Genomic DNA, 26,894 nt, shown 5'->3' with positions numbered 1-26,894 from the left:
GGGGTGTAGGGACATGCGCCCCTCCTTCTTCATAATGTCCGGATAATAGCGGGTGTAAAGTGGATTTTGAACTTGCAGCCAGTCGCTCAGAGGTGGAAGAGGTCCGAGCGGGTCTGCTGCAGCTGCACCGCCGGAACGACGCGCCTTCAGCCGGGCTGTTTGTCTGAGACCTCCCGGGACTCTGAAGTGATAACCGGACACAGAGCGGCTGGTTTTAACGCTTTTCTAAGGTAATGATCAACTGTGAAGTGACTCTTCTGTGGTTTGAATCTCTTCAGACTTTGTGTTGCTGTAATCTGCATCTTCTGATAAAGTTAATGATACAGACCAATTAATGCAGCTTCTAACCTCTTTAAGCTCTAACATCTGTCTGTGAAGCAGCAGCTCAGACTGATGAAACATCTGGACCAGAATAAAGTTTTCTGGGTGTTTAACCCATTAAAACCGGGACAACAGTTTCTGATTTAAAACAGTTTCTGATTGAAAACAGTTTCTGATTTAAAACAGTTTCCAGGCTTTCAGATGGTTTATGATATATTTTATGTTCTGTTGAAGATTCGCTGCTGTTTTTGTGTCATTTGATATTTAATAGAATATTTTTGACATTTGGTGGTTTTTATTTTTCATATTTCGTTTTTGGTTTTAAAATCTTAAAATCTGAACTTTTTAAAGTTTCCCTTTGATTGTTTGATTTCACCTGGGTGTACCTGCGGGATTTATGACATCACAGCTAGTCTGGAGCCAATCAGGGTCCAGCAGTATTCTCAGCAGATATGTTGAAGCTCGAAGGTCACAAACACTGAGAATGAACTGTTCAGTGACGTAGGAGACGAAGATCAAAAATATTTGCATGTTTATACGAAGAAGAAGAATTTTAAACAAAGTAATTCAACTTTTTTTTTTGGTAATAAATTTGTATTTTAGACATGAAAATATAATAAAAAGTATAAAAGGAAAAGTTTATTGAAGAATCTGAAGCAAATTTTCAAGATGAATTCTGTCTGAAAAAGTCAATAAATAGTGAAAGAACGATCACAGACTGTCTGAAATCTGGACCTAGTGTTTGTTTTTTGTACCAGGCTGTAAACATGTTTATTTCTGCTGTGAAGTTGGACATTTGGACATGGGGACTTATGGAGACTGACTCACTTCTGGAGCCAGCCTCAGGTGGACGTTAGAGGAACTGCAGGTTTTAGCACTTCTGTGTTCACTTCACTGACTCCGTGCTCTTTTTCTGCAGACTTTGTCGACATGATGTCACACGTCCTCACACACCTGCTGTGCCTGGTGTGTGCGTGCATGGCTCGTCCTCAACCAGGTGAGTCCACGTCCAGTCCAACAGGAAGTGATGCAACTGGAGCCTGAATCCAAACGCCGTCACCGTCTTTCCTCTTTTTCCTTCCTCGTGTTCGTGATGCGACACATGAGCCAGACTTCAGGTCCAAGACTGACAAAGTGGAAAGAGACTTTCCCACTCCAACACACACACACACACACACACACACACACACACACACACACACACACACACACACTCTGATTGCTGATGTTTTTGTTGCCAGTTGTAGAAAAGCTCCAGAGTCTGGTTCCTGATGCCGTCACTCTTTTCGTTCTAAATAAAGCTGCTTCATGTTTGTTCGTTTATTCCAGAAAGAAGTCCAGGGCTGAAAAGACGACGCTTTATTTTTTATTTTCATATATTTTCATATTTTATAACAAAAAACTGGAAATCAATTAATCAATCAATTGATCGGCACAATTAATAAAATGAGAATATAATTTATATTTTTAAAGCTTTAAACTAAACTGAGACTTATTATTGTTTAATGTTATTTAAAACAGCTCAGTATGTCACATATATATGTTTATATATATATTTATATATACATTATTATGAGTACAACGATATTATAAAATAATGCCGTCAGTCAAATTTATCTTTTACTCTGCATTTTTTCTCTTTTCTTTTGGTAAATTAATTAATTAATTAAACTCAGCTGACTTTATTAATCCCACAAAGTTCACAGAACAAAAGATGGAAAAGAAAAATACTCATAAATAAAAAAAATACAATCAGAAAAAATCTAAAATATACAAGAAACAGAGAAATTAGAATAAATTAATTAATAAATCATTAAGACGCACATATGTTTCCATATGATTACATTAATAATTATTATCGTGATAATCGTCAATATCGAGACAGCCTTAATATTACTTAAATATTAAGATGTTACTCACTAATCTTTTTATTTAAAGTTAAGAAAGTTCCTGCAGATGAAAAGCTGCGTTAATATAATATCAATAAAGTTTATCAGTTGTTACGTGACGTTACATTTTGTCTCCTTCCGTCGGCCACTGACCACCAGGTGGCGTCATCTTGTCCCTCGTCTGCGTATTTGCTTCACGTGTCACGTCACATATGCCGGATCTTGTTTTCCAGTGTCCCCCCGCTCGATGAGGATGGAGCAGAACTCACCTGCGACCGGCTCTCTGGCGGGCCGGGTGGTGCTGCCCTGCCACTTCTCCATAATGTCAGTTTCCACCATGCCTACCACCCCACCTCCGGCACCTGGACCCCTCCTCCTCAGTGACGCTCTCCATGCCATCCCGAGCCCCGGCGAGGAACTGAGGATCAAGTGGACCAAGCTGGTGGCAGGTGGAGAGAAGGTGGTGCTGGTGGCTCAGGGAGGCGTGGTCAAGGTGGGGCAGGACTACAAGAGCAGGGTGTCGGTGGCAAGTCATCCACTGTCGGTTGGCGACGCCTCTCTGTTGATGGTGCAGCTGAGGGCCAGCGACGCCGGGCTCTATCGCTGTGAGGTCATGCACGGGATGGAGGATACCCAGGACACCGTCAGCCTCAACGTCACCGGTTAGTGAAACAAACGCACCCTGCCAACTCTGCACATTAATAGGTGAAAATCACAGTTAATATAAAGTGACTGGATCCAGATGTTTTCAAAGCAGGAGCAGCTCTCACAGGAAGTCAACCGTCTTCTTTGAAGCTGCTAGAATAAAAAAACGAGATATTACTTATGTTTCATTAAAGATGATCGACAACAACCGAACTAAAAACTTAAAGGACTTTCCGAACGGTCTCACTTCAAACCAGGTTTGAAGGTCGAAGGTCGACCCCCGAAATATCGCCAGACGGTCGCTGCCGGTTGCCAAGATTGCAGCTCCACAAAAAAGTTTTGGTGTCTTTCAGCTCATTGTTTTGTTTTTACAGCCACAACTTCCCTATTTTGGTTCAGTCTCAGAGCCAGACAAGCTTTTAAAAAGTCACTTTAGCAGCTAACGAGAGGTGGTGGAGACCAAACACGGAGCTAAAGGGGAGAAAATATTGGTCAGGTGACACAAACACGACTCCAAATGAATGATCATGTTTCTTTGGTTGTCTTTAAACTGCTCACACGTTTGACTTTAACAGTTTCATACTGTGATGAAATGTCAGCTTGCAGTGAGATGATGTATCTACGAGTTTAAACCTGCATTCATTCATTTTTTTGGGGCCATTTGGGAGCAATTGGACAAGCTGTAAACACAACACTGATGTATTATCACCTTATAAAGATTTTACGGTGAACAAACAGTTGATTATTTCCTCACACAGCAGTTAACGAGCAACACTAATTACTAATTTGGAGTCATGTTTGTGTCACCCGATGCTCTGTTTTTGGTCTCCACCACCTCCTGAGATAAATGATCCACTGTGTTCACCAGCTCGTCTCTAACTGTGTCGTGTACGAAGCTTTTTACAGCCTTTTCTCTGAAAACATCTGGAAGTGACGCTGAACCAAAACAGTAGATCTGAAAATTGAATCTACAGCTTCACTGCTCGATGCCACTAAATCCTGCACACCGGACCGTCAAACATTTGATTGATTGAATAACGTTTAGGTTGATGATTTTATTTTGGCGGGTTTCCACCCGGTTTCCTCTGTGCATCCGCCCACAAATCGTCTCCGGGTTTCCAGTCTTCTGTCAGTTTGTGTTGTGAGGGAGATCCTGACCCACCGTGCAGAGTTCATCATCACATCATCACCATCAGTAAACAGAGGGACTCACCCGGCTCTCGCTGCCCAGGCGGAGGCTGTTTTCTGGGGGAGAGTTCACCGAAGAGTCGGCAGGTGTCTGGAGGTTAAAAACCCAGAAACAGTGAACATATCTCGAGAGGCGGCAGGTGATTACTTTGAGTCCTACAGTACAAACAGTAGCTTGTGCCTGAAAGCGACTTCATTTTTTTGAATGATCGTGAATATTTCTGGAGATTTCCGAGGTTCGTCCTTCAGAGTTCATCCTGTGGAAACCTCAGAGAGGCGACTCTCTCTCCCAGACATTTACACAGATTCCACATTAATGCTGAACAGGACTCTTTGTTGAGCAGCTCCAGACAAAGACGCTCCCTATGAGTGACACACAACTCTCCGTTTCACAGCTCGGCCATCTATTCACGTCCTCCTGCAGCTCTGCCAGCATATCCTCGCATGAGATGAGAAATAATCCTCCCGTCCAGCTGAAAATAAAGGAGCTAATGACACAGAGACAACAGCTACATATAGTCTGAGGATGACAGCTGAAATAGCTGACTGGCTTGAGTTTCTCTATACTGTCGTGTAATGACCCCGAGCCGAGTTATTCGGTTTCTGAGTGTAATAACGGGAGGTGAACAGGTGCCTCTTCAGTTCTTCCACCTTTTTCTGGATCCATCATGTCACAGCAGCTAAAAAGATGCTACCTCCATCTTCTTTAACTGCAGCAGTGGAAGAAGTATTCAGGTCTTTAACTGAAGTGAAAGTACTCCCACCACGCTGTAATAGTCTTGCATCTGTTGGCTGCATCCAAGGCACCTGTCAAATAAAAGTTCTTGTTTTTATGCAAAGGTTCTACAGAGACGAGCCACAAAAACACAGAAGTTGCTGCCACAGTCAGTTTGTTAGTTCATGTGCAACGTTTGTGTTTTAACACGTTAGTTTGGCCCCGATGTCACTCAAGTTTGTTCTTCAAAAAAAAAAAAAACATCTGCTGAGACCGGTTGAGTTTAGAGAGACGGCTGATGAACAGAACCATGATCCACGAGAACCTGAAGAGCTCAATGCATCACGGGAAGTACATCAGCAATCTCAGCCTATAGCAGCATAACTAAAAGATGATTCAGGACTCACCTGAGCCAGCTCCAACTATCAACTCCATCAAGAAGGAACGTTTGAAGACGACTCTTAAATGTGGAGAGGGGGTCTGCCTCCAGAACCAGAACTTGGAGCTGGTTCCACAGGTTGATAGATGAAGGCTCAGACTCCCATTCAACTTTTAGAGACTAAAGGTACCTCAAGGTACCTCAAGGAATCTCGAAAAACTACAAGGAACCACGAGAAACCTCAAAGAACTTCCAGGAACTAAAAGGATCCACGAAGAACTCCAAGGAATCACAAAGAGCAACAAGGAACTACAAGGAATTATTAATTAATTAGAGGAACCCAGTAATCAGAGAGCTCAGTGTTGTGGTGGGGTAATAGGGTACTATGAGGTTGAACTGCCCCTCTGCCTGGCTCCATAGCGAGAGCAGCCGAGCATCATGGGTATGACCTGTCTCTCTCTCTCTTCCAGGTGTCGTGTTCCACTACAGAGCTCACACAAACCGCTACTCTCTGGATTTTCCCGGAGCCGTGGCGGCGTGTCGCAACGTGGGCGCCACCATCGCCACGCCCGAACAACTCACGGTAGCTTTCGAGGACGGCTTCGACCAATGCGACGCCGGCTGGCTCGCCGATCAGTCGGTCAGGTGAGTCTGTCTTTGAGGTCTCGCGAGCTTTGCACTGGCATATTTTGTTCTTAGGACACAAAGATGAACAAAACAATCTTTTGCAGTTAAACTGTTTGTTTTTTTTCCCAGGTATCCAATCACAGATCCCCGTCCTGGCTGCGCAGGCAACCTGGGGAGCAGACCGGGAGTGAGAACATACGGCATCCGCGACACCTTCGAGAAATACGACGTGTACTGCTACGTAGATAAACTAGAAGGTGAACACACATCGATGTGGTTAGCCTTGCTTAGCATCCATGAACCTTGTCCTGACCTTGTGTGTCTGTCCTCCATCTGTAGGCGAGGTCTTCTTTCCGTCCTCTGTCAAAGATAAACTCACCTTGCAGCAGGCGAGAGACGAGTGCGAGAAGCACGACGCCGTGCTGGCGTCACCTGGTCAGCTGTTTGCAGCCTGGAGGGCGGGGCTGAACCGCTGCGACTACAGCTGGCTGTCCGACGGCAGCGTCCGCTACCCCGTCACCGTCCCCAGGCCTCAGTGTGGAGGAGGTCTGCTCGGGGTCCGCACGCTCTACAAGTATGAAAACCAAACCGGCTTCCCGGAGCCGTCCGACAGATTCGGACTTTTCTGTTTCAAAGGTGAGACTGAAACACGACTCAGCCGACATGCATGATGACACCTTCAGAGGTTTGAGGCAAAGTTTTAACCAGTCAGTGATTTTTAAGAGGAATGAGGAGTAAAAGTTCAATAGCTGATGTAATGTCCAGCTCCGGTTCTGGCACAACACTGGCTCCACTACCCGCCCCGGGGCTGTAAATATCTTCTTCTTCTCCTTCTTCTTCTTCTTCTTCTTCTTCTTCTTCTTCTTCTTCCTCTCCTTCTCCTTCTTCTTCTCCTTCTCCTTCTTCTTCTTCACCTTCTTCTCCTTCTTCTTCTTCTTCTTCTTCCTCTCCTTCTTCTTCTTCTCCTTCTCCTTCTTCTTCTTCTTCTCTCCTTCTTCTTCTTCTTCTTCTTCTTCTTCTTCTTCACCTTCTTCTTCTTCTCTCCTTCTCCTTCTTCTCCTTCTTCTTCTTCTCCTTCTTCACCTTCTTCTTCTCCTTCTTCTTCTCCTTCTCCTTCTCCTTGTTCTCTCCTTCTTCTTCTTCTCCTTCTTCTCCTTCTTCTTCTTCTTCTTCCTGGTGGGCCAAAGCATCTGTAGTACAAACACTAACACTGTTCTGAGCTCACAGTCCAGATCACCCGGCTAACAAACTGAGCTAACAGCAGCTACAGTTGTTTGCTTCAGTGTAGCGTCATCACGTTGTTGTACATATCTCATGCTTGTGTTGTAAGTTTTGCACCTTTCTGACGCGTAACACCAGAAGAAATCTGCAGCCCGCTGCACAGACGCTGAGGTTGAGGATCGGAGCGTATAGAAGTGGCAACAGATGACAAAGAACAAACAGGAGAAGAGTAAACTCCCACTGGCCTGTTTATGGTGGGGCACGTCTTTTTATAAGGGGAAAACCCAACTCATGCACTCTAACATAGATACAGCAGAAAGGGGACAGGTCCCTAATGCTTCACAGCTGGACCCAGCCCAAACACAGACAGACGGGCTGGAAAAGGGAGGGGGAGTGCATCTCCCATAAGTAACATCATCATTAAAAAACACTCAAAACAGAGAGTCTGAGCTGTGTGAAGTAGGTATGCAGCAATTATGCACTTCATGTATGATCCTTCACAGATGATGTCATTGCAAACAGTCACATGTTTGGCAGCGTGAAGGTACTTTCTGAACCTCCGAGTCCTGCAGAGCGTTAGGCGAGGTGGCAGAGCAGCAGCAGCAGGAGAGTGAAGGACAGACCCCCGGACCAGCTCGCCAAACACATGACATCATATCAGGGCAGGGCTGAACATGCAGGCCTAGGGTCTCCTTCATGGTGCGAAAGACCAGACCAGACCAGGCCAGGCCAGGCCAGGCCAGACCAGACTACAGCGAATCCCCAGAGAGAGCAGGCAGTAAACACCTTTAGCCTGTGTGGAGGGAAGAAGTACTCAGATCAAGTACAAGTACAGAAGTAGTGTCAGAAAAGTACGGATGATTTTATGAGGAGGAGTTTATATCGTCGTAAATTTAATATATTTGTGTTTTTTTAAGCGATGAATCAATAATGATAATAACAATCAGCTGCAGCCCGAGTTTCAACTTCTGTTGAACTTCTGTCGGTCTAAACTCTAGATGTCATCGGGCTCGGCTGTCATGAAGTCATAAAAACAGTGTTCAAACTGTCCCTTTGTTGGTTGTTTGTTGTCTTAAAGAACCAGTAATGAGTTCTCCAAAGAACCTTTAATATGAAAAAAGACATTTTTCAACATTTAAATGTTCTTCAAAGCACAAAAAGCTGAAATCGTGACTGAAAGAACCATCATTGAAGCACTTCAATGATGGTTCTTGAAGTCCGTGTAAAGTCAATTCTGAGATTTCTTTCCAAACACAGTAAATATGTTGTAGAATAGTTGCTGAAAACACGTGAAAAGACTTTTAACGATATATTAGTGACACGTGGAGTCAGAGGTTAACAGTTTTTTAGTCTCAGGATTTTGTGGGCGGTCCTTAAAGGGCGGCTCGATGACACGCTGAGGCCACCCTGAGCAGAGAGACAGAGATGAATTCATCTCAGTGTTTCAAAGTCAGTCATGTTCATTTTCTGAACTCATCAGCTTCAGTGTGCCCCCACAGTCCTGGAGCTGAGAATTCATTTTTACCTGATTTTTGACACCTGATTTCATAAACTTGTTGATATTTTTAATCATTCAAATTTGGCTGGGTGGTTAAATAACTCTTTCTTCTTTGGTCTGATGAACTCAGAACCCGGACTTTAAGGACAAAAATGTTCTCCAGAGCTCTTTAGAAGAACCAGAGTGTAGATACGTAGTTTCCCCTGTTGGGCATTTTATTTTGAAAAATTAATTGGATTTTCTGTGTCGAAAGAGAAGAAAAACTTCTATCACGTGTCTTGTAGTTAATACTTCAGTCGATACTCTTCTTCCTCGTGCACATGTGGCTGTTAGAGTGGAAAATTAAGTAAGGGCGACCGAGAGAAAGGGAACTCCACCTAACCCTTCCCCTCCATCCATACGTACCGCTGACAGCCAGCATGGATGGATGGAGGGGAGTCAGTTACGTACCGTTTATTGAAGCATTATGTCAGTGACATTCAAAGCCCGCTGCTGCTTTCTCCTGAGACACTGACTACATGAAGTCAGCACTTAGACCTGCACAAAGGACGGCATTGTATGTGTGTGTTTGGGAGTCTTTTCTCATATGGTATGTATTCCATCATAATGAGATATAAATCTTTGCAACCATCACAGAGGCCTCATGGTCTGTGACGTTCACAGGAGAAAGACTAACATGGACTCAGGCTGCAACAGTTAGCGAGCTAACCTTCCCGCCTGCTGTTCTGTCAGCTGATGTTCAGACGTTTTATTTCTGACAGGTGACTTCATGTTTCAGAAATCAAAGCTGCTGCATTTCCTTTTATAGCTAACGGCAGTTTGACAGCTGCGTGACTAGCGTTTTCCAGATAGCACGGTTTTATTTTTTTTAATGACTCACGATAATAAACTGATTCATTCTGTAAACATTTTCACTTGGATATAACCGATGTTTGCTGGACCGGACTGGACTGGACTCGACCCAGACTGTTCTGTTTTTTGTGTGCACATTTTATCCCAATGATGACAAATTACGTATACGGTAACTTTGCTGTGCAGCGTTTTCCAAACTAAACCTCCAAGTGTTCAGGTTGGTTTTCTGCCTCTTTGTGCATTGTTCATTTTTAACGTATATCAAAGTAACAGGATGTAGTTCTGCACAGAAACCATCATCGACCGCTTGGACGTCAGATATTTGAGACTGATGACCTGCTACAGCGCTTCCTATGTCAGCATCCTCTTTGATTTCTTCTCCTCTGCCATTATGTCCAAAGAGCCTGCTGAGCCTGCCCAGTTCCAGTTCAAGCATGACACCTCGAGCCTGTAAACCTTCTTCTTCTTCTTCTTCTTCTTCTTCTTCTTCTTCTTCTTTCTGGTGGTACAAACACTAACACTCCCCCGGTGTACTGAGCTAACAGCAACTACAGATGGCAGCAGTTCACTTTACAGTTCAGAGCTACCATCAGCATTTTCCTTCCTTGGACCAAACAGAACCTCTGAACCAGCAGTGTCCAGTCTAACAGTGAACACAGCGACAGAACCTCTGAACCGGCAGTGTCCAGTCTAACAGTGAACACAGCAGCCTACCAAGGTGGTTTTCTTGCCGGGTTTGGCTCCTGGCATCCCGGGCTGAGTCAGTTCAGTTAGCAGCAAATCTGATCCAGTTTGAGTAAAGTTCTGAAGTTGTGCTTTTGTACAGTAATCAGTGAGGCTCTCTCTTCTCTGTTTCGCTCTCTTACAGCTAAACTACCAGAGCCGACGACCGCGAGTCCACCGATGACCCCAGCTGAGTACAGCCCTACATATGCTCCCCACACTCCGACACCTGGATCACTCATACACCCTGAAAGAGCTGAAATTCAAGCAAGAGTACCAGATCCTGTCACAGAGAGATCAAACACAGCCTCACCAGACCAACACGGAGCCCCCCACACAGATTCAGACCACACCACAGCCTCCGTGACCCCGACTCCCACGCTAGACGACTACGACGTTCCAGATTTTAATGACTCACACAGGGTAGAGTCGGTGCCAGACATCCTGATCCCCATGGAGCTCCCTCCTTTACCCACCACCCGCTCACAGCCCGCACACCTTGACATCTCCGATGGAGACGATGGAGACCAGACGGGGTCAGGCCAAGACGAGAGCAGTGGCAGCGGGGACTCAGGCAGCAGCGATGATAGCTCAAGCGGGGCTGAGGTGGGAGCGGTGGTGACCCCAACAGAAGTGTGGGTGAAGAAAACATCAACACCAAGCGAGCTTCTAGAAACCACATCGAGGCCATCAGAGCTTCAAGAGACCACTCCAGACCGTGACACCCCTGGACCGGGTCAGGAGATCGAAACCACATCGAGGCCATCACAGCTTCAAGAGACCACTCCAGACCGTGACACCCCTGGATCGGGTCAGGGGATTGAAACCACACCGAGACCATCAGAGGTTCAAGAGACCACTCCAGACCGTGTCACTCCCGGACCGGGTCAGGAGATCGAAACCACATCAAGGCCATCACAGCTTCTAGAGACTGACCAAGACCGTGACACCCCTGGACCGGGTCAGGGGATTGAAACCACACCGAGACCATCAGAGGTTCAAGAGACCATTCCAGAAGTTCAAACCCCAGAACCAGGCCTCACAGTTTGGACCGGAGAGGAGGCGCAACAACCAGCAGTTGTCTTTAAAGAGGACGTCACCTCTGGAATCACCACTGACGATGGGGGGTCATCGGCCAAACCACCTTTCCATCTCATCATCGTCAATGTGCACGACCAAAATCAATCAGGTGAGTTAAGGTGACGACAGGTGGGACCAAGCTGGGTCTGGTCTGTCCCAGTCCGGGTCAGCTGGTGTTGATGGTCGGCAGATAAAGTCATAGTTTAGATCCAGTCGAGGTCAGTTGTCAGCATCCGGTTGTGGCTCTCACCAAACTCCTCATTGTTTTGTCCTTTTCAGCCCAAATGTTGCGACATTTCAAGCTGTTGGCTCGCATCCATTTTTGTTGTGGTACATGAACAGTTCTTGCTGGATTTGCAGGGTCGTCTACCTCCAGACCGGTGAATCAGCGTGTTGTCTGGTGTACGTACCGAGTCGTCGGGCTCTGTTGGTTTGTCCAGTCTTTGTAGGGTTTGACTTCAACAAAGAGAACAGCAATGACCACACATACTGGAGAACAGGTGTAAGAAATCAAAACCTATCCCAATCTGAGGATGATGTAAATACTGTGTTGTGGGGGGGCGTTCCATTGCAGAGAGCTGAAACCATTTTCCTGACGTGATTTAACAAACTTTAAACAGAAACTCTGCTGGCAGGTCAAACCCAGTACGGATTAAAGACAGACCTCCTGATCACTGTAAGAAACCAGTCATCTGTTTGACGTCTCTGACCTCGGCCGAACTTGTATTTCCACTTTTTGTTTGCCATGATTTTTTTTCGACCTGCACCTTTCGAGGCTTTTTTTGTGCTCCGGGATCCGACGGTCTCACATTTCACCCCAAACGGCTCGGTCTTTCAGCGAGAACATTTATCTTTCAGAGCGAGCTCTTGTGTTTGTTACGCCGGGCTGTCGGGGAACTTTACAGTAATCTGCCGCGGATGATTTAGTATTGTTTGTTGTCGACGCAGGAAACAACTAATGGGGTTGTTACTTTTGTATTTGCATGCTGACAGATTCACACACACACACACACACAGTTTGCAGAGCCAGATGTGGAAAGTTATGGAGTCTCTACTCTGCCAGTTTTATAGCTGAACATATTGTAAACACATCGTAGAGTCTCCAGTGGGAAAGCAGAATGAATAATCAAATATATCAGAGCAAATGACTCCTGTCCTTCACCTTCCTGTCTCTTTCTCACCCTGGTGGTCTTCAGCCAGCATGTCTAACTAGCTGTATGTTCAACTTCCAGATCTAGATATAATCTGGTGAAAGAGTTCAGGAACAAAAACCAGAGACTGTTGACCTTCATTGTCACTTCTCTCGGGAGCTGCCTGAATTGCCGTAACTAATAACTTCTCCAACAATCTCCACCATCTCTTTCTTTCCACGCATTAGTCTGCATTAGTTGTATTTCCACCATGGATGGATTACTGTACAGGTTTACCAGGTGCAGTCCTAGGAGGCCCGAGGGCTCGGGGGGGAAGCTGCTGAGCCCCGGTTACATTGCTAACCCTCGCCTAGCTCAGGTTCTGGCACGACACCAGCTCTGTGCCCCCATCAGCATTCCCCCTAGGCCCCGGGCCTGAAAATACCAACACTGTCCCGGTGCTTTGTGTTTCATTTTGGATACAGTTAGTACACCTCTATGTAGTACTTTCTGGTGTAGTACACCAGTTTCAGCAGGGTGGTCTGGGTCTCAATTCGCATCTTCGCTTCTTCTTCGTCGAATTGCAACCATTAGCTTAGCATTTGACTGCCAAACTATAAATACAAAACATACATACCACTTCTATTTGTATACTGGAATATTCACCTCTAGCTGCTTCCTCTGCCGCCTTTTTCACAATGCCAGCAGTCATCATCCCCCATCAGCTATGTAGCCAAAATGGTATCCATTGAGGGCTGGAAGTGTCCAACCTGGTACTCACAGTACACTGAACTCATGTACTCAAAACTGCAAGTATAAGCATGGAAGTACTCAAACTAACATCATCATATATTTTGGTTTTGCCTGACTCGAGGTAGTTGCCAATCTTGCTACAAATATTTGAGTGTCATCGGCGTATTTACTCATCTGAGTGACTCAAAATCTTCCAGAAAGTACAGTTGAGTAAATGTACTTAGTTACTTTCCACCCAAAAACCTCGACATCCTCACTGTGAGTGAGAATAAGGCACGAAGGAGGCCCCGTTGCCCGGGTTTGCCTCGGGCCCCAGCATCATTAAATCTGAGATGGTGGGTAGGTGCAGGGGCCACTCACACCCCGACACACTCACTCAAATTACAGCGCTCATGTGTTTGTTACCCCCGTTCAGCCATGTGGTGCCATCTTCCAGGAGTTGTGTTTATTATTGAAATGTTTAAAGGAGTATTCGGTTGCAGAGGCAATACATCATCACGTGACGGAGGCTCCGGTGTGTGTGAGGCCTCCGACTCACTGTTTCCACGTCTTTGGGGGGAAATTGGGAAAATTGAAGCATGGAGTGTTTTAATGAAAACGCTTCCTGTTTCTCGTGGTGTTGAGCTGTGAGTCACACAGGATTTTTTTGGCTTTGGGGCGACATGTTGTGGCTGACGCGGGTTAACTCGTTACATTTGTCCAGTTCAAAGACGAAGCTCCCGATCCGGTCGAAGCGTGAGCCTCGGGTTGGTGTTTGCGTCACAATATAACTTCCATGTGTACCATAAAGTCTTAATGAAGAGACACAGGCGCACATTGTTAAGAGAACAGCCGCCGGCACCGGCCGACCTTCATCATTAAACATGGCAAACATCCAGAGATGCAGAGAGGAGCAAGAAAGACGTGTTGCTTTCAAGGCTGGAGATCAAACTTCAAGTATCGAAAACTGTACAACCAAACCAGAAGAGTTCCTGACCACTAGATCAACTTTTTTTTTTTAAGTTCACATTTTATCATGTTTAAGCTAAAACAAGGTGTTTATTTACGTCTCTAAAATATTTTTAAAATATATTTTTCCAGATGAATCCACAGTGATGTCCTCAAATTTCACATCCAGAATCCAAAAACATTCAAATTAATTCGAGAAAAGCAACAAATCCTGAAATTAGAGAAGCTGAAACCACAAACGTTGGTGTCAACGTTCAAATATACAATTTAGACCAAGCATCAACCTCCGTGTCTGTGAAGTGAAGCCAAAAAACTGCAGTTCCTCAAACGTCCACCTGAGGCTGGCTCCAGAAGTGAGTCAGTCTCCATAAGTCCCCATGTCCAAATGTCCAACTTCACAGCAGAAATAAACATGTTTACAGCCTGGTACAAAAAACAGTTTTGGTCTCTGTAGCTAATTTCCCCGTTCATGACAACTGTACTGAGGGTGAATTTATATACAACTCACCTGTTCACATTATATTAAGGCTTAAAGTTATGCAGGGTTAAGAGCGTGGACGCTTTGATTGACAGGTGGGTGTGGTTACAGGCGACCAGGCATCATTCAGCCACCTTGGATCCACGTCAAGAGCTGGTACAGCCTTCAGAAACCTGTGGGGGGATGTCACGGACACAACGTCCATTCTTTATACTGTCAATGATTTAGAGATTGGAGGAGTAAACGTCTGTTGTTTGTTTCTAGTTGACGACATCTTAAACATCTTGAACCAGCCTGGGGTCATCGGAGGGACCCACCCCCACTTCCCCCAGATCACCGACCTTTCACAGCTAACCAGTGAAGCCATCATCGGCAGCGGAGACGTCGACCCTCTCGAGCCTTCTCCCATCAACCTGCCTCCGACCGTCAGCTTTGTCAACGGAAAACACGAGGTACCGGCCAGATAACTCTCGGTATTTCTGATAATGTTTGTCTCCGTGTTGATAGTCAGTGAACAGAGCAGCGTTGCTACAGCCAAGTCCAACAGGTCACAGTCAGACAATTTAATGACATAAATGAGTAGTAATGCCATGACGTCATTGAAGCTGCTTCTTATTAGCTGTAATGTAACAGTTTGAGCAGTTCCTCAACTTCCAGAGACGTAGTTTTGTGTAGTCGCTGTTTGATCAGGATTTACAGTTGGTGATACCGAAGGTTTCACTTCATTCGGTCTTTGTGTTTCTTTGTTTTTCTGATAAATTCAGGTGACTTTTGAGCCGGAGCTGCCGGAGGAAGTCAGAGGAGATCAGTTTGAGACGGCCACTCCTGTCCACGTAGGCGAGGAGGTGGAGGTAGAAGAAGAAGGAGCAGAGAAGGAGGAGGAGGAGAGCGCGACTTTTGATTACAGTGCCATAGAAATCCACACAGAGGAGACACCTACAAAGGAAACTCCCACAGACACATACCCAGATGTAGTCACAGGCTCGGGTATTGGTGCCGACGTGGTTCCTGAAGTCTTTACTGACTTAGATGGAGGCAAAACCCAAGAACCAGGTGATCAGACAGCAACAGGAACCACCACCAAGACCCCGTATACGTTCCCCGTCTCATCCCCAGCACCCACCACACCATCAGGCTCAGCCCTCCCCGGCGTCTCCCAGCCGACAACTCACTGGGTCTCCAGCTACGAGGACGAGGAAGGCTCCTCAAACTCCGGCTTTGGTCCTTCTGTGCAGGAGGGCTCTGCAGACGATGCTTCGCCCACCCCGGCTGCAGGCAGCCGGTCTGATGTGATGACCGACGAGACAGAAATCGGAGGGACGGAGCTTCCGACTTCAATCCCAGACACGCCGCCGCCGCCATCCACTACCACATGGACACAGACGGAAGACTTCGAAGGTTCTGCCTCTGGAGAGGACGAGGCTTCAGGACAAGACCCGCCAGAGATACCCAAGTTTACCAGCACGCTACCACCAACTTATTCCACCCGTCACACCCAACAGCCTCAACCTACAGCGGGCAGTGAAGTCACGGACGTGCCGGTGTTTTTACCACCTATTTCCACGGTCACGGAGCCAGGCTCAGGTGCAGAGCAGCTGTCCGGAGAGGGGGAGGTTTCTGGGGAACACGGTGGTCTGGTTGACCTGGTTCCTAAAGCGGTCACCGTTACTGCTTTACCAGATGTGGCAGCTGTGAGAGACCAAACCACACTCACCACAGACACTCGGGACATAACCTCAGAACCTAGCACGCCAGAATACTCCACACACCCCACAGATGATAAGAAACATCTCGCCGTTACCGCAGAGCCTGCATCCACGACCTCTGTAGACCACACCGAGCTTTACGGACTCCAGACCGAGCAGCAGTCCACCGCGGCCTCCACGCAGTACGTAAGCCAGTCCGACCTTTCCACGACTTTACCCCTGTACACGTTCGACCACAGCCCCTACTCCATCCCCCAGTGGGCTCTGATCCCAGACCCCTCTGCCACCCCTCTACCGGAGGCTGATTCTGTGGACTACGACAGCGTCCCATCGTTGCTGGAGTCGCAGCCTCTGACACCAAAAGAGATCGTGGCTACGGAGGAACCAGAGAGCGGCACTGACTCAGCTTATTCCGTGGACGCCAGCACAGTGAACATCAGAGGTACATGGACTTCATTGTTGGTGATTTGTTCTGAACTACTTCAGTGGTGTAAACATCAACAGCAGCTCATTTTACTGCTTCACTCCCTCTCTCTGCCAGTAAGTGAGCTCAGCAGCTGTTTGAGCCGCCTCCAGCTGACTCTGCAGAGCGCCCCGTGGTTAATGCTGCTACGCCTGTCGAGCTGTTTACAGACTTTAGTGTCAGATACACGTGAACTGAATCATTTGTTTACGGCAACCATAAATTTAGCTGGAGCTAACGAGCTAATGTGCTCGGTGCTCTGATTGCTACATATTATATGCTAACTGACTGACGCTAATGCTAACAACAGAAGGTTAGCATAGCATGTGGAAAACGAGCAATAGCAGCGTAGCGCTAACTGAAATCTAAATAACATTAGCCTCAATGCTAACATTTTAGCATTCTAACCCCACAAATTAATGTAATTAGCTAACGATATACCAGCATCGGCTTTGGAAGTAAGGTGCTAAGCTAGTTAGCCAGGCATGCTAACGCAAGAATTGCTAACATTAGCCTAACGCTAATATGCTAATACTTTAGCATCCTGGAATCCGCTAACACATTGTGAATGTTTGAGTAGTGAACGAGCTTTTTCTAATGAAACATGTTTTGTAATTAGCTAACGATGTAGCACCACTGACTTTGGAAGTATGGTATGTAGGGTACGTAAGCTAGTTAGCCGGGCATGCTAACGCAGACAAAACTTAATATGCTAACATTTTAGCATTCTAACCCCACAAAATAATGTAATTAGCTAATGATATACCACCATCGGCTTTGGAAGTAAGGTGCTAAGCTAGTTAGCCGGGCATGCTAACGCAGACTTGAAAGTGTACGGAATTGCTAACATTACCCTAACGCTAATATGCTAATATTTTAGCATCCTGGAATCCTGGTTTTGTAATTAGCTAACGATGTACCTACATGTAATTATGGTATGTGGGGTTGTAAGCTAGTTAGCCTGACATGCTAACGCAGGCAAAAACACTAATATGCTAATATCTTAGCATCCTGGAATCCGCTAACACATTGTGAAAACCTGCAACCAGACAAATCACAAAGTAATGTAGCTAGCTAACGATATGCTCCATCGACTTTGGAAAAGAATGTAGGTGCTAAGCTAGTTAGCATTAGCATGCTAACGCGTGGTTCGATCCAGTCCCTGAACTTTTGCTCTGATGTTTTTGGTTTGTTGACATCGTGTCACTGTGTGCAGATCTCCTGCCGTGCTCGGCCGCTGTGTGTCTGAACGGAGGCTCCTGCTACAGAAATGGAGCGCAGAACATCTGCCTGTGCGCACCTGGATACACCGGACAGCACTGCGAGACAGGTCCTCCTCTTAACCTCTAACCATACCGACCCGCGTACTGACAGACGAATGACACGTGGAATAATGCGGGCTTGTGTTGTGCGTCTGCAGATGTCGACGAGTGCCAGTCCAACCCGTGTCTGAACGGAGCCACCTGTGTGGACGGAGTCAACTCCTTCACCTGCCTCTGCCTGCCCAGCTATGCAGGAGAGCTCTGCGAGCAAGGTCAGCCACGAAACATGCAAAGTGAAATAACGCTGCAGAAATATGAAGGGACGACACGCTGCACGCTGTCAGTGGTGACGGTGTGCAGCTGTCTTCCAGCACTGGGCGTCGGCCTCTCTCTGTAAGATTAGTTCCAGCTTCTCGTCCAATATTTCTGCCATTACTCAGCAACTAACGGAGGTTCAGGCCTAACGAGCTGACTCTGAGGATTAATGTTTTCCAGCTTTCAGAGAGTTTCAGACGTCTCTCTCTGAGTTCTTTAAAGAAATGTAAAATGAAACGTCGTGTTGTTTGTTGTTGGGTATGAGCATCAGTTACTTTACTCACAGATTTTAAAGGTCAGGTTATTATTTCTCAACTTGTTCATCAACAGCTGTTCACCTCTGTCATATACGTTATTACCACTGATGCATTAACATCAGCATATCAGTGTTACAGCTGAGCTAACGACAGCTAGCGGTTTGCTACTTAACAACCTTAACATAGCTAATGTTAGCCTTACGTCCAAGCTAACTAAGATAGATAATGTTAGCAGTTAGCTACATTAGCATTAGCTCCAAGACTGCTAATTTGCCTTCATGTTTATTTACCAAATAAGCTAATGTTAGCTTTACATACAAGCTAAATAATGTTAGCAAGAGTCGGCTACATTAGCTACATCTCAAACTAGCTACATCGACAACATTAACTTATATTATTCATAGTTAGTTATGTTAGCATTTTCGCAAAACTAGCAAGGTCCATAACATTAACTAATGTTAGCAGTTAGCCACATTAGCACTAGCTCCAAACCAACTGGATCCTCAATGTTAGCTTTATTATATTAGCCAAATAAGCTAATGTTAGCGATGAGTTGACACTGAAAGCTAAAGTTAGCTTTACATACAAGCTAACTAATGTTAGCAAGAGTCAGCTACATCTCAAACTAGCTACATCGACAACATTAGCTTATATTATCAGTTAGCTATGTTAGCCTTTTCGCAAAACTAACGAGGTCCATAACATTATCTAACGTTAGCAGTTAGCTCAAAAACAAGTGGATCCTCAGTGTTAGCTGTGTTAGCTTTATTATATTAGCTTCAGCTCTATCTCCAAATAAGCTAATGTTAGCGATGAGTTGACCCTGACGAACATGTGTAAAGACGGTCAGCTAAAGTTAGCTTTACATACAAGCTAACATTAGCAAGAGTCAGCTACATTAGCTACATCTCAAACTAGCTACATCGACAACATTAGCTTATATTATCAGTTAGCTATGTTAGCATTTTCGCAAAACTAGCGAGGTCCATAACATTATCTACGGTTAGCAGTTAGCCACATTAGCACTAGCTCCAAACCAACTGGATCCTCAGTGTTAGCTGTGTTAGCTTTATTATATTAGCCAAATAAGCTAATGTCCGCGATGAGTTGACCCTGAAAGCTAAAGTTAGCTTTACATTCAAGCTAACTAATGTTAGCAAGAGTCAGCTACATTAGCTTTATCTCAGACTAGCGAAAACAGCAACAATACCTTATATTATCAGTTACAGTAGCTAAGTTAGCCTTTTCACAAAATTAGCGAGATTTATTAGCTTTAGCTCTCCTGCTACTCATCAACGTTTCAAACCCGGCCCGGCTGCTGAGCCCGGTTCTGTTAGCATGCTAACGGCAGATTCAGTTAGCAGCAGCTAATTAGCGGTTAGCTACTTTAGCAAGTGGTGAGGCTAAAGCTATGCGTCCGTCAGTAAACTGGTTATTGATTGGCGTTTACAGTTTCATGCAGCAGAAGTTGCAGCTGTCGTCCTCTCGTAGCTTTCAGATAATTGCTCGATTATTTTGCCAGAAAGCTTCTGCAGCTGCGTGACATTGAATCTCTCCAGTTTCTCGAAGGAGCCGAGTCGTGAATTAAAGCTCAGCATTCATCAGCGAGCCCGCAGACCTCACCTGACCCTCCAGGTGGCTGCACAGAGGTCTCATTAAGACGATAGTTCGTGGCCCGAAGCCCCAACTGCAACTTTCCATCACGACTTTCTTTATTGGCACGAGCCACCGACACAAAACATCCATTGTTTACTGAGCTCGACAAAGCAGAGACGTGATTATGTGGCTTCAAGTCGTTGTGTATCAAACTAAAAGTGTGTGTGTGTCTGTGTGTGTGTGTGTGTGTGTGTGTTAATGGAGAGTTGTGAGGGTTAATGAAGTCCAACTGTGTGTTATTGAGCTCATACAGTGAGGGGCCTTCATCCCCCAGCTGGACCTCGACTCTCTTTCTGTCTCTCTGGCCTGAACAACAGAGTCTGATGCACAAATAAACAAATCAAAGTTGTTGTGCAGCTGCATTGGGTTCATTGTTACGGCGGCACGGCTCCAAATCAGCCGGCTGCAGGCAACGTGTGACGCATAATCAGCTCAGTATACGGCATGAACTGTACTGTAAAGCAGCTCCGCTTTCTGTCTTCTGTTCGCAGACACCGAGGTTTGCGGGTTCGGTTGGAGGAAGTTCCAGTCTCACTGCTACAAGTACTTCACGCACCGCCGGACGTGGGACGCCGCGGAGAGGGAGTGCCGGCTGCACGGCGCCCACCTGGCCAGCATCCTGTCGCAGGAGGAACAGCTGTTTGTCAACCGTAAGTTATAGATGTGGAATTCAGATCCTACAGAACCGAGCAGAACCTCTGAACCGGCAGTGTCCAGTCCAACAGTGAACACAGCTACAGAACCTCCGAACCAGCAGTGTCTAGTCTAACAGTGAACACAGTAACAGAACCTCTGAACCGGCAGTGTCCAGTCTAACAGTGAACACAGCTACAGAACCTCCGAACCAGCAGTGTCTAGTCTAACAGTGAACACAGTAACAGAACCTCTGAACCGGCAGTGTCCAGTCTAACATGAACCAGCGACAGAACCTCTGAACCGGCAGTGTCCAGTCCACAGTGAACACAGCGACAGAACGCTGCTGAACCATGCAGTGTCCAGTCTAACAGTGAACACAGCAAAGAACCTCTGAACGCGGCAGTGTCCAGTCTAACAGGAACACACAGCACAGAACCTCTGAACCAGCAGTGTCCAGTCTAACAGTGAACACAGCGACAAAACCTCTGAACCAGCAGTGTCCAGTCTAACAGTGAACAGCAGCAACAGAACCTCTGAACAACCAGTGTCCAGTCTAAACAGTGAAAGCAGCAACAGAACCTCTGATCATAAAGTCTGTAAGAACACCTGAAGACGTCTTTGTTCAGAGTTGGACAGACTTTTTTTAAAAATATTTGAAGTATTTTGGGGCTCCGTCGCGTCTGCCTGTAAAAACTTTAAGTCAGAGCACTTTCAGACACAGTGTTTGGACAGCGGCCAGTCTCCCTTTAATCCACTGAAGATGTTAGTGCGATAAAACAAAGTTTCCACAGAGTCAAAGCGCTGCAGGCGGACATGAGACGGACTCGTTCATCTTGCTGCTGTTTGTTTGTTCTCTCTTCATTCAAACTCACTGTTTCTGCCTTGCAGGTCTGGGAAGTGATTACCAGTGGCTCGGCCTCAACGACAAGAGTTGAGAAGACTTCAGATGGACTGACGGCAAACCATGGTAAGACAGGTCCTAAACCAGTCTGTGACGTCCCCCAGACTGTCTAAAACCTGGACGTATCTCTGTGACGTCCCCACAGACTGTCTAAACCTGGACGTAGTCTCTTGACCACAGACTCAAACCTGGACGTAGTCTCTGTGACCGCACAGACTGTCTAAAACCTGGACGTAGTCTCTGTAACGTCCTCCGCAGACTGTCTAAACCTGGACGTAGTCCTGTGACGTCCCCGCAGACTGTCTAAAACCTGGACGTAGTCTCCGTGACTCCCGCAGACTGTCTAAACCGGACGTAGTCTCTGTGACGTCCTCACAGACTGTCTAAAACCTGGACGTAGTCTCCGTGACGTCCCCGCAGACTGTCTAAAACCTGGACGTAGTCTCCTGTGACGTCCCCGCAGACTGACTAAAACCTGGACGTAGTCTCTGAGACGTCCCTGGCTGTCTAAAAGTCTTGTACAGGCTGTAAACAGTTTATTTCTGCTGTGCAGTTGGACATTTGAAACAGAACTGACCAGCCTTTTTTCGTCCATACTCTTTTGAAGAACGTTCTTCTTGTTGTTGAACGTTCCTCTTGGAGGGTTTGACTTGTTTCTAATGAAAGGAGGGAACCTCCATCTCTTGTGTTTCTTAGTCACGATGACACACTCTCACACACATCAGCTGTTGAAGCATGTGACCGAGTCGGGCCTGAACTCTGGTCCTGGACGGGTTGGAGGGGGACTCTGCTGTAATGTGTTATCAACAGAAATGAGGCACACCGTACCGAGGCTCGGTTTGCAGCAGCTGCAGCACCACACTGTGCTCCGTCTGTGAACTACATCCACATGTTTGCAATGAGCTCCACTCCTCATGAGGATAGGTGGAGCAGGATCCAGCCAGCTAATATTACTCCAGCAGCAAGAGGCCTTATGTCCATAGAGCCTCCTGAGCCCAGGGGAGCTCGGTTCTGGCTGACACCGGCTCCACTTCTTTTCTTCTTCTTCCCAAACTGTGGTACAAACACTGACACTGCCTCGGTGCTCTGAGCTCACAGTCCGTGTTAACAATTTGAGCTAACATTAGCTAACACAGCTAACAAACTGCTAACAGAGCTAACAGCAGCTAAGCAAACGAGGCTAACATAGCTAACACAGCTAACAACGAGCTAACAACTGAGCTAACAGCTGCGCTACAGCTAACACAGCTAACAGACTGAGCTAAACTGAGCTAACAGCATAACAGACTGAGCTAACAGGCAGCTAAGAACAAAAGAGCTAACAGACTGAGCTAACAGAGCTAACAGAGCTAACAGCAGCTACAGACTGAGCTAAGCATGACTAACAGCAGCTAAAAAACTGAGCAAAAACAGGAGCTAAAGCAGGTAACAACGAGCTAACATGAGCTAACAGCAGCTAAGCAAACTGAGCTAACAGGGGCAGCTAACAGACCGAGCTAGATGAGCAACAAACAGCAGTAACAGACCGAGCTAACATGAGCTAACAGCAGCTAACAAGACTGAGCTAACATAGGCTAACAGCAGCTAACAGAGCCGAGCTAACATGAGCTAACAGCAGCTAACAACGCGAGCTAACATGAGCTAACACAGCTAACAAACTGAGCTAAACATGAGTCGAACAGGGCAGCTAAGCAGCAGCTAACAGACTGAGCTAACATGAGCTAACAGCAGCTACAGCTGTCAGCAGTTTACTTCACTGTCCATCATAAACTCTGTAAATCACAGAGAGTTGAGGCGGAGCAGCCGGAGGACATCAGAGGGAAAACCAGAAAACATTTCCTCCATAAAATATGATCCAGTTTCACCAGAATCAGTGAAATAGTTGCTGCTGTGTGACTTAGTGCCGTAAAGCGTTACGTACTTCTCCCGACCCGGAGCCCAAAGTTACATAGTGTGAGAACAGACGTACGAATGACAGAGACACCGTTCACCTGATCACAGGTCAGAGTGGGTCAACACACTTTAAATCAGACATTTGTGTTTCACAGCAATATGACCACTGGAGGCCGAACCAGCCGGACAGCTTCTTCCAGTCTGGAGAGGACTGTGTGGTGATGATCTGGCATGAAGGAGGACAGTGGAACGACGTGCCCTGCAACTATCACCTGACCTTCACCTGCAAAAAGGGAACAGGTACGTCCACGAATACACACATAAGGTGATAGTATGTGTTCACAGGTTGTTGTGGCGCCCCCAAGTGGCCAAAAACCCCAATAAATGTAAGTTTAAACATCTCACAGTGGAGTCTTTGTTTCCTACCGGCAGTCTCGTGTGGGCAGCCTCCTGTGGTGAAGGATGCTCGAGTCTTTGGCGCCATGAAGCCTCGCTACGAGATCAACTCCCTGCTACGCTATCACTGTAAACAGGGCTTCATCCAGAGACACACCCCCACCATACGCTGCCGGGCCAACGGCCAATGGGACACCCCGAAAGTCACCTGTACAAGCCGTGAGTAATGATTGTCTGAGGTGCTTTGGATCAGGATCACGTGGTTTCACGTCTTTTAACGGTCTTTTTCCCGTCGTGTCTTCTCAGCCGCAACCTACCACAAGTCGTTCACGCTCCGGCGCCGGAACAACCAGAACAACGAGCAACAGAACCGGCACTACAACCACCACGTGCACCACGACAAGGGTCATCAGAAACGCTATCAAAACCAAGAGCAACAGCAAGGTTACGACATCCTGCAGAACATCTGGGAGTCTTCCCAGAGTCAGGTCCAGCAGCTGGAGAGGAAGAAGAGGCATCAGGAGGTCCAAACACACGACGAGGATGAGATGAGACACTGACGGGGTTTGTGGTGGTTGTAAATCAGATTAGCAGGCTGGCTATGTCGGTCCAGAGGCATCGATAGACAGAAAGATGCACTGAGCTGTCTATCAATGGCTCTCAACAGGACCAGGGGCAGCGCGTTGTCCAAAAAACACTCCAGAACCGAAACACTCGTGAGAATTTAGTTTGATTTGTAAAGTTAGCTCGGTGCTGTAAATCAACTGTGCGACTCTAATGCGCCACACGAGTGCTCCGTGAGTCACCGCTGTGTTCCCGTCCGGATCTGAACACGGCCCGTCAAACACAGCTGCCGTCTTCTTTCAAAGGTACGCAGTGGAGTTTTTATTGTAAACAAACATTTACCTTCATTTGAATCATGAAGTTTGGGCACGGAGACTCTCGGAGGGAACTTCACGACCTGCAAGGCGACGGTCACGTAACCGACAGAGATAGCAAAGATACTTACGCTACATTTGTGTTTGCATGAACTCATTAGTGGACGGTCATCTCTCAGTCTACTTTTGGAGATTATAGGAACCACGAGGAACCCTGCATGTGAAGGTTAGATATGCATGGAAGCTGTAGGATTTTAAATAAAGGTGAGAGAAATCCTGTCGGTACCTGAACAGCGTGGACTAGGTTTTCTGCATCCGCTTCAGACACGATGCGTCTGATTTTTGTGATGTTATGTAGGCGAAAGAAAGCAGTCCTCGAAATTTGTTTAATGTGGACGTTAAAGGACAAATCCTGGTCAAAAAGGCGGCCAGGGGGATCCCGTCTAAAGTAACTAAGTCTCTAGTTTCTGAGGTGTTTGGGTCCAATTACAAGAACTCAGTTCATCTTAAATATATAAATATAATTGGGTGTCATCGGCGTAACGACGACAGTTAATGCAGCGATTCCTAATAATGTTCCCTGAGGAAGCGTATAGAAGCTGGTCCTAGCACAGAACCTTGTAGATTAACGAGTGTTACTGTTACTCTTTCTCATTTTTCACCTTCTTACGTCGTATTCACAGATGTCGCTCCTTCTCCTGCTTCACTCTAAAGATCTCTCTGCCACCACGGCGTGAAATCAGGTCGACGTTTCTCTCCAAAAGTTGATTTAGTTTTTTTATTATTTCAACGTTGTCCCGCCTGATTTGTTCTCCGTACATCGAACGCCTAACCGGTCGTAGCGTCTTACTTGAGAGTCTCCTATTCGCAAGCACTCGCTCTTAAAGATTTACTACAGTCCTAAACTCCACGGCGTACCTTTGAGTTTGGGCAAACATGGCACATACGAAGCAGCAGCGTAACGTTCAGTCTCACCTGTGGGTTGCAGCGGTACACAGATATCACGGTATATGCCGTGATAAGTTGATTTTACCGTGTTGAAAAGGTTTAATCTGGGGCAACTGGACTCGGTTGTAGATTTATGAAGATGTTTCACGTTGTAACGTGAACGTCCTGTTTATATATTATCACGTAAAACTGATGTAGTTATATGTTTCTGTAGTTTAAGGTTCATTTAACTCATAATAATAATAATTGTGTACCGTGATATTTCCCGGAGACGTTACTCGTACCGTTGCAACCCTAACCGCCAAGACACATAATTCACTGACACGTTTTTTCCAGGAAGCTTTGAGGATTTTCAAAATAAAAGCACGAATTCATCACTTTAAATTATTACCATAACATTTGTTTTTGTTTTTTTTGTTTGTTTTTTTTCCTGGCCGTGTAGATTTATGTACAAAATGTTGAGAAAAGTTTGTTTTTTTTAAACGGGAGATTTAAAGGGCAACACACACGCACACACACACACACACACACACAGAGCTGAGGAGGAGATTATTATGAGTGAGTGTGTGTGTGTGTTATTAATCATAGGATATATAATATAGATACTATATGAAGCCATATGAATTTAACTTATTGTATACTTTCAAACTATGAATGGACTGTGATATCAAATAAAGGTTTCTGTTGATGATGACTTCCTGTTGCTGTGATCATGTCGTGCATGTTCTCTGCATGTGACGGATCCGTCACCAAAAGATGTGATGATAAATAAATAAATAAATAAATAAATAAACGTTGTGGTTCACGGCTCAACAGATCTGGGATCTGTGTTTTTAATCCAAACAAAAAGGGAATGTGAAAAATGTGCAGAGACGACTTTGTTTTGTGATTTGAGCTTCTTCTTCCTCCTCTTCATGTTTTCATACATTTTATATATTTCTGTTTGTATATGCTTTTTCCCTCCATGTTGGTTTGATGGAGTTCACTGTATCGATGTTTCTTTGTCATTGTCAGCTGCGTGTGCAATAATAGGAACTCTTATAACACCGCCTGTGTTTGTGTAGTTTTATTTTACACCACCAGGTGTCACTGTGCCACTGATGTTCAAAGCTCTGAAGCTTCAGTGACAGAAAGCT

At 45.9% G+C, this 26,894-nt stretch overlaps 2 protein-coding genes across 2 annotated transcripts; both read left to right on the top strand.

Annotated features, from left to right (window-relative positions):
* On the top strand, positions 1 to 21,699 carry vcanb (versican b). The gene is made up of 13 exons (XM_027281732.1): positions 1 to 230; positions 1,241 to 1,318; positions 2,444 to 2,872; positions 5,608 to 5,782; positions 5,894 to 6,021; positions 6,104 to 6,400; positions 10,204 to 11,247; positions 14,712 to 14,899; positions 15,212 to 16,595; positions 17,833 to 17,946; positions 18,037 to 18,150; positions 20,598 to 20,756; positions 21,631 to 21,699. The coding sequence occupies exons 2-13, from the start codon at positions 1,252 to 1,254 to the stop codon at positions 21,675 to 21,677; spliced, it is 4,146 nt and encodes a 1,381-aa protein (XP_027137533.1). The 5' UTR covers positions 1 to 230; positions 1,241 to 1,251; the 3' UTR covers positions 21,678 to 21,699.
* Positions 21,700 to 22,344: 645 nt separating this feature from the next.
* On the top strand, positions 22,345 to 26,805 carry LOC109139487 (versican core protein). The gene is made up of 4 exons (XM_027281380.1): positions 22,345 to 22,405; positions 23,615 to 23,836; positions 23,969 to 24,151; positions 24,239 to 26,805. Exons 1-4 carry the CDS (start codon positions 22,345 to 22,347, stop codon positions 24,490 to 24,492), a joined length of 720 nt encoding a protein of 239 aa, XP_027137181.1. The 3' UTR covers positions 24,493 to 26,805.
* Positions 26,806 to 26,894: the final 89 nt, after the last annotated feature.

The sequence above is a fragment of the Larimichthys crocea genome, chromosome VIII (assembly GCF_000972845.2).
Source record: "Larimichthys crocea isolate SSNF chromosome VIII, L_crocea_2.0, whole genome shotgun sequence".
NCBI classification, from domain to species: domain Eukaryota; kingdom Metazoa; phylum Chordata; class Actinopteri; family Sciaenidae; genus Larimichthys; species Larimichthys crocea.
The sequence above is the reverse complement of the archived record's forward strand: the minus strand, read 5'-3'. Positions and strand labels throughout refer to the sequence as shown.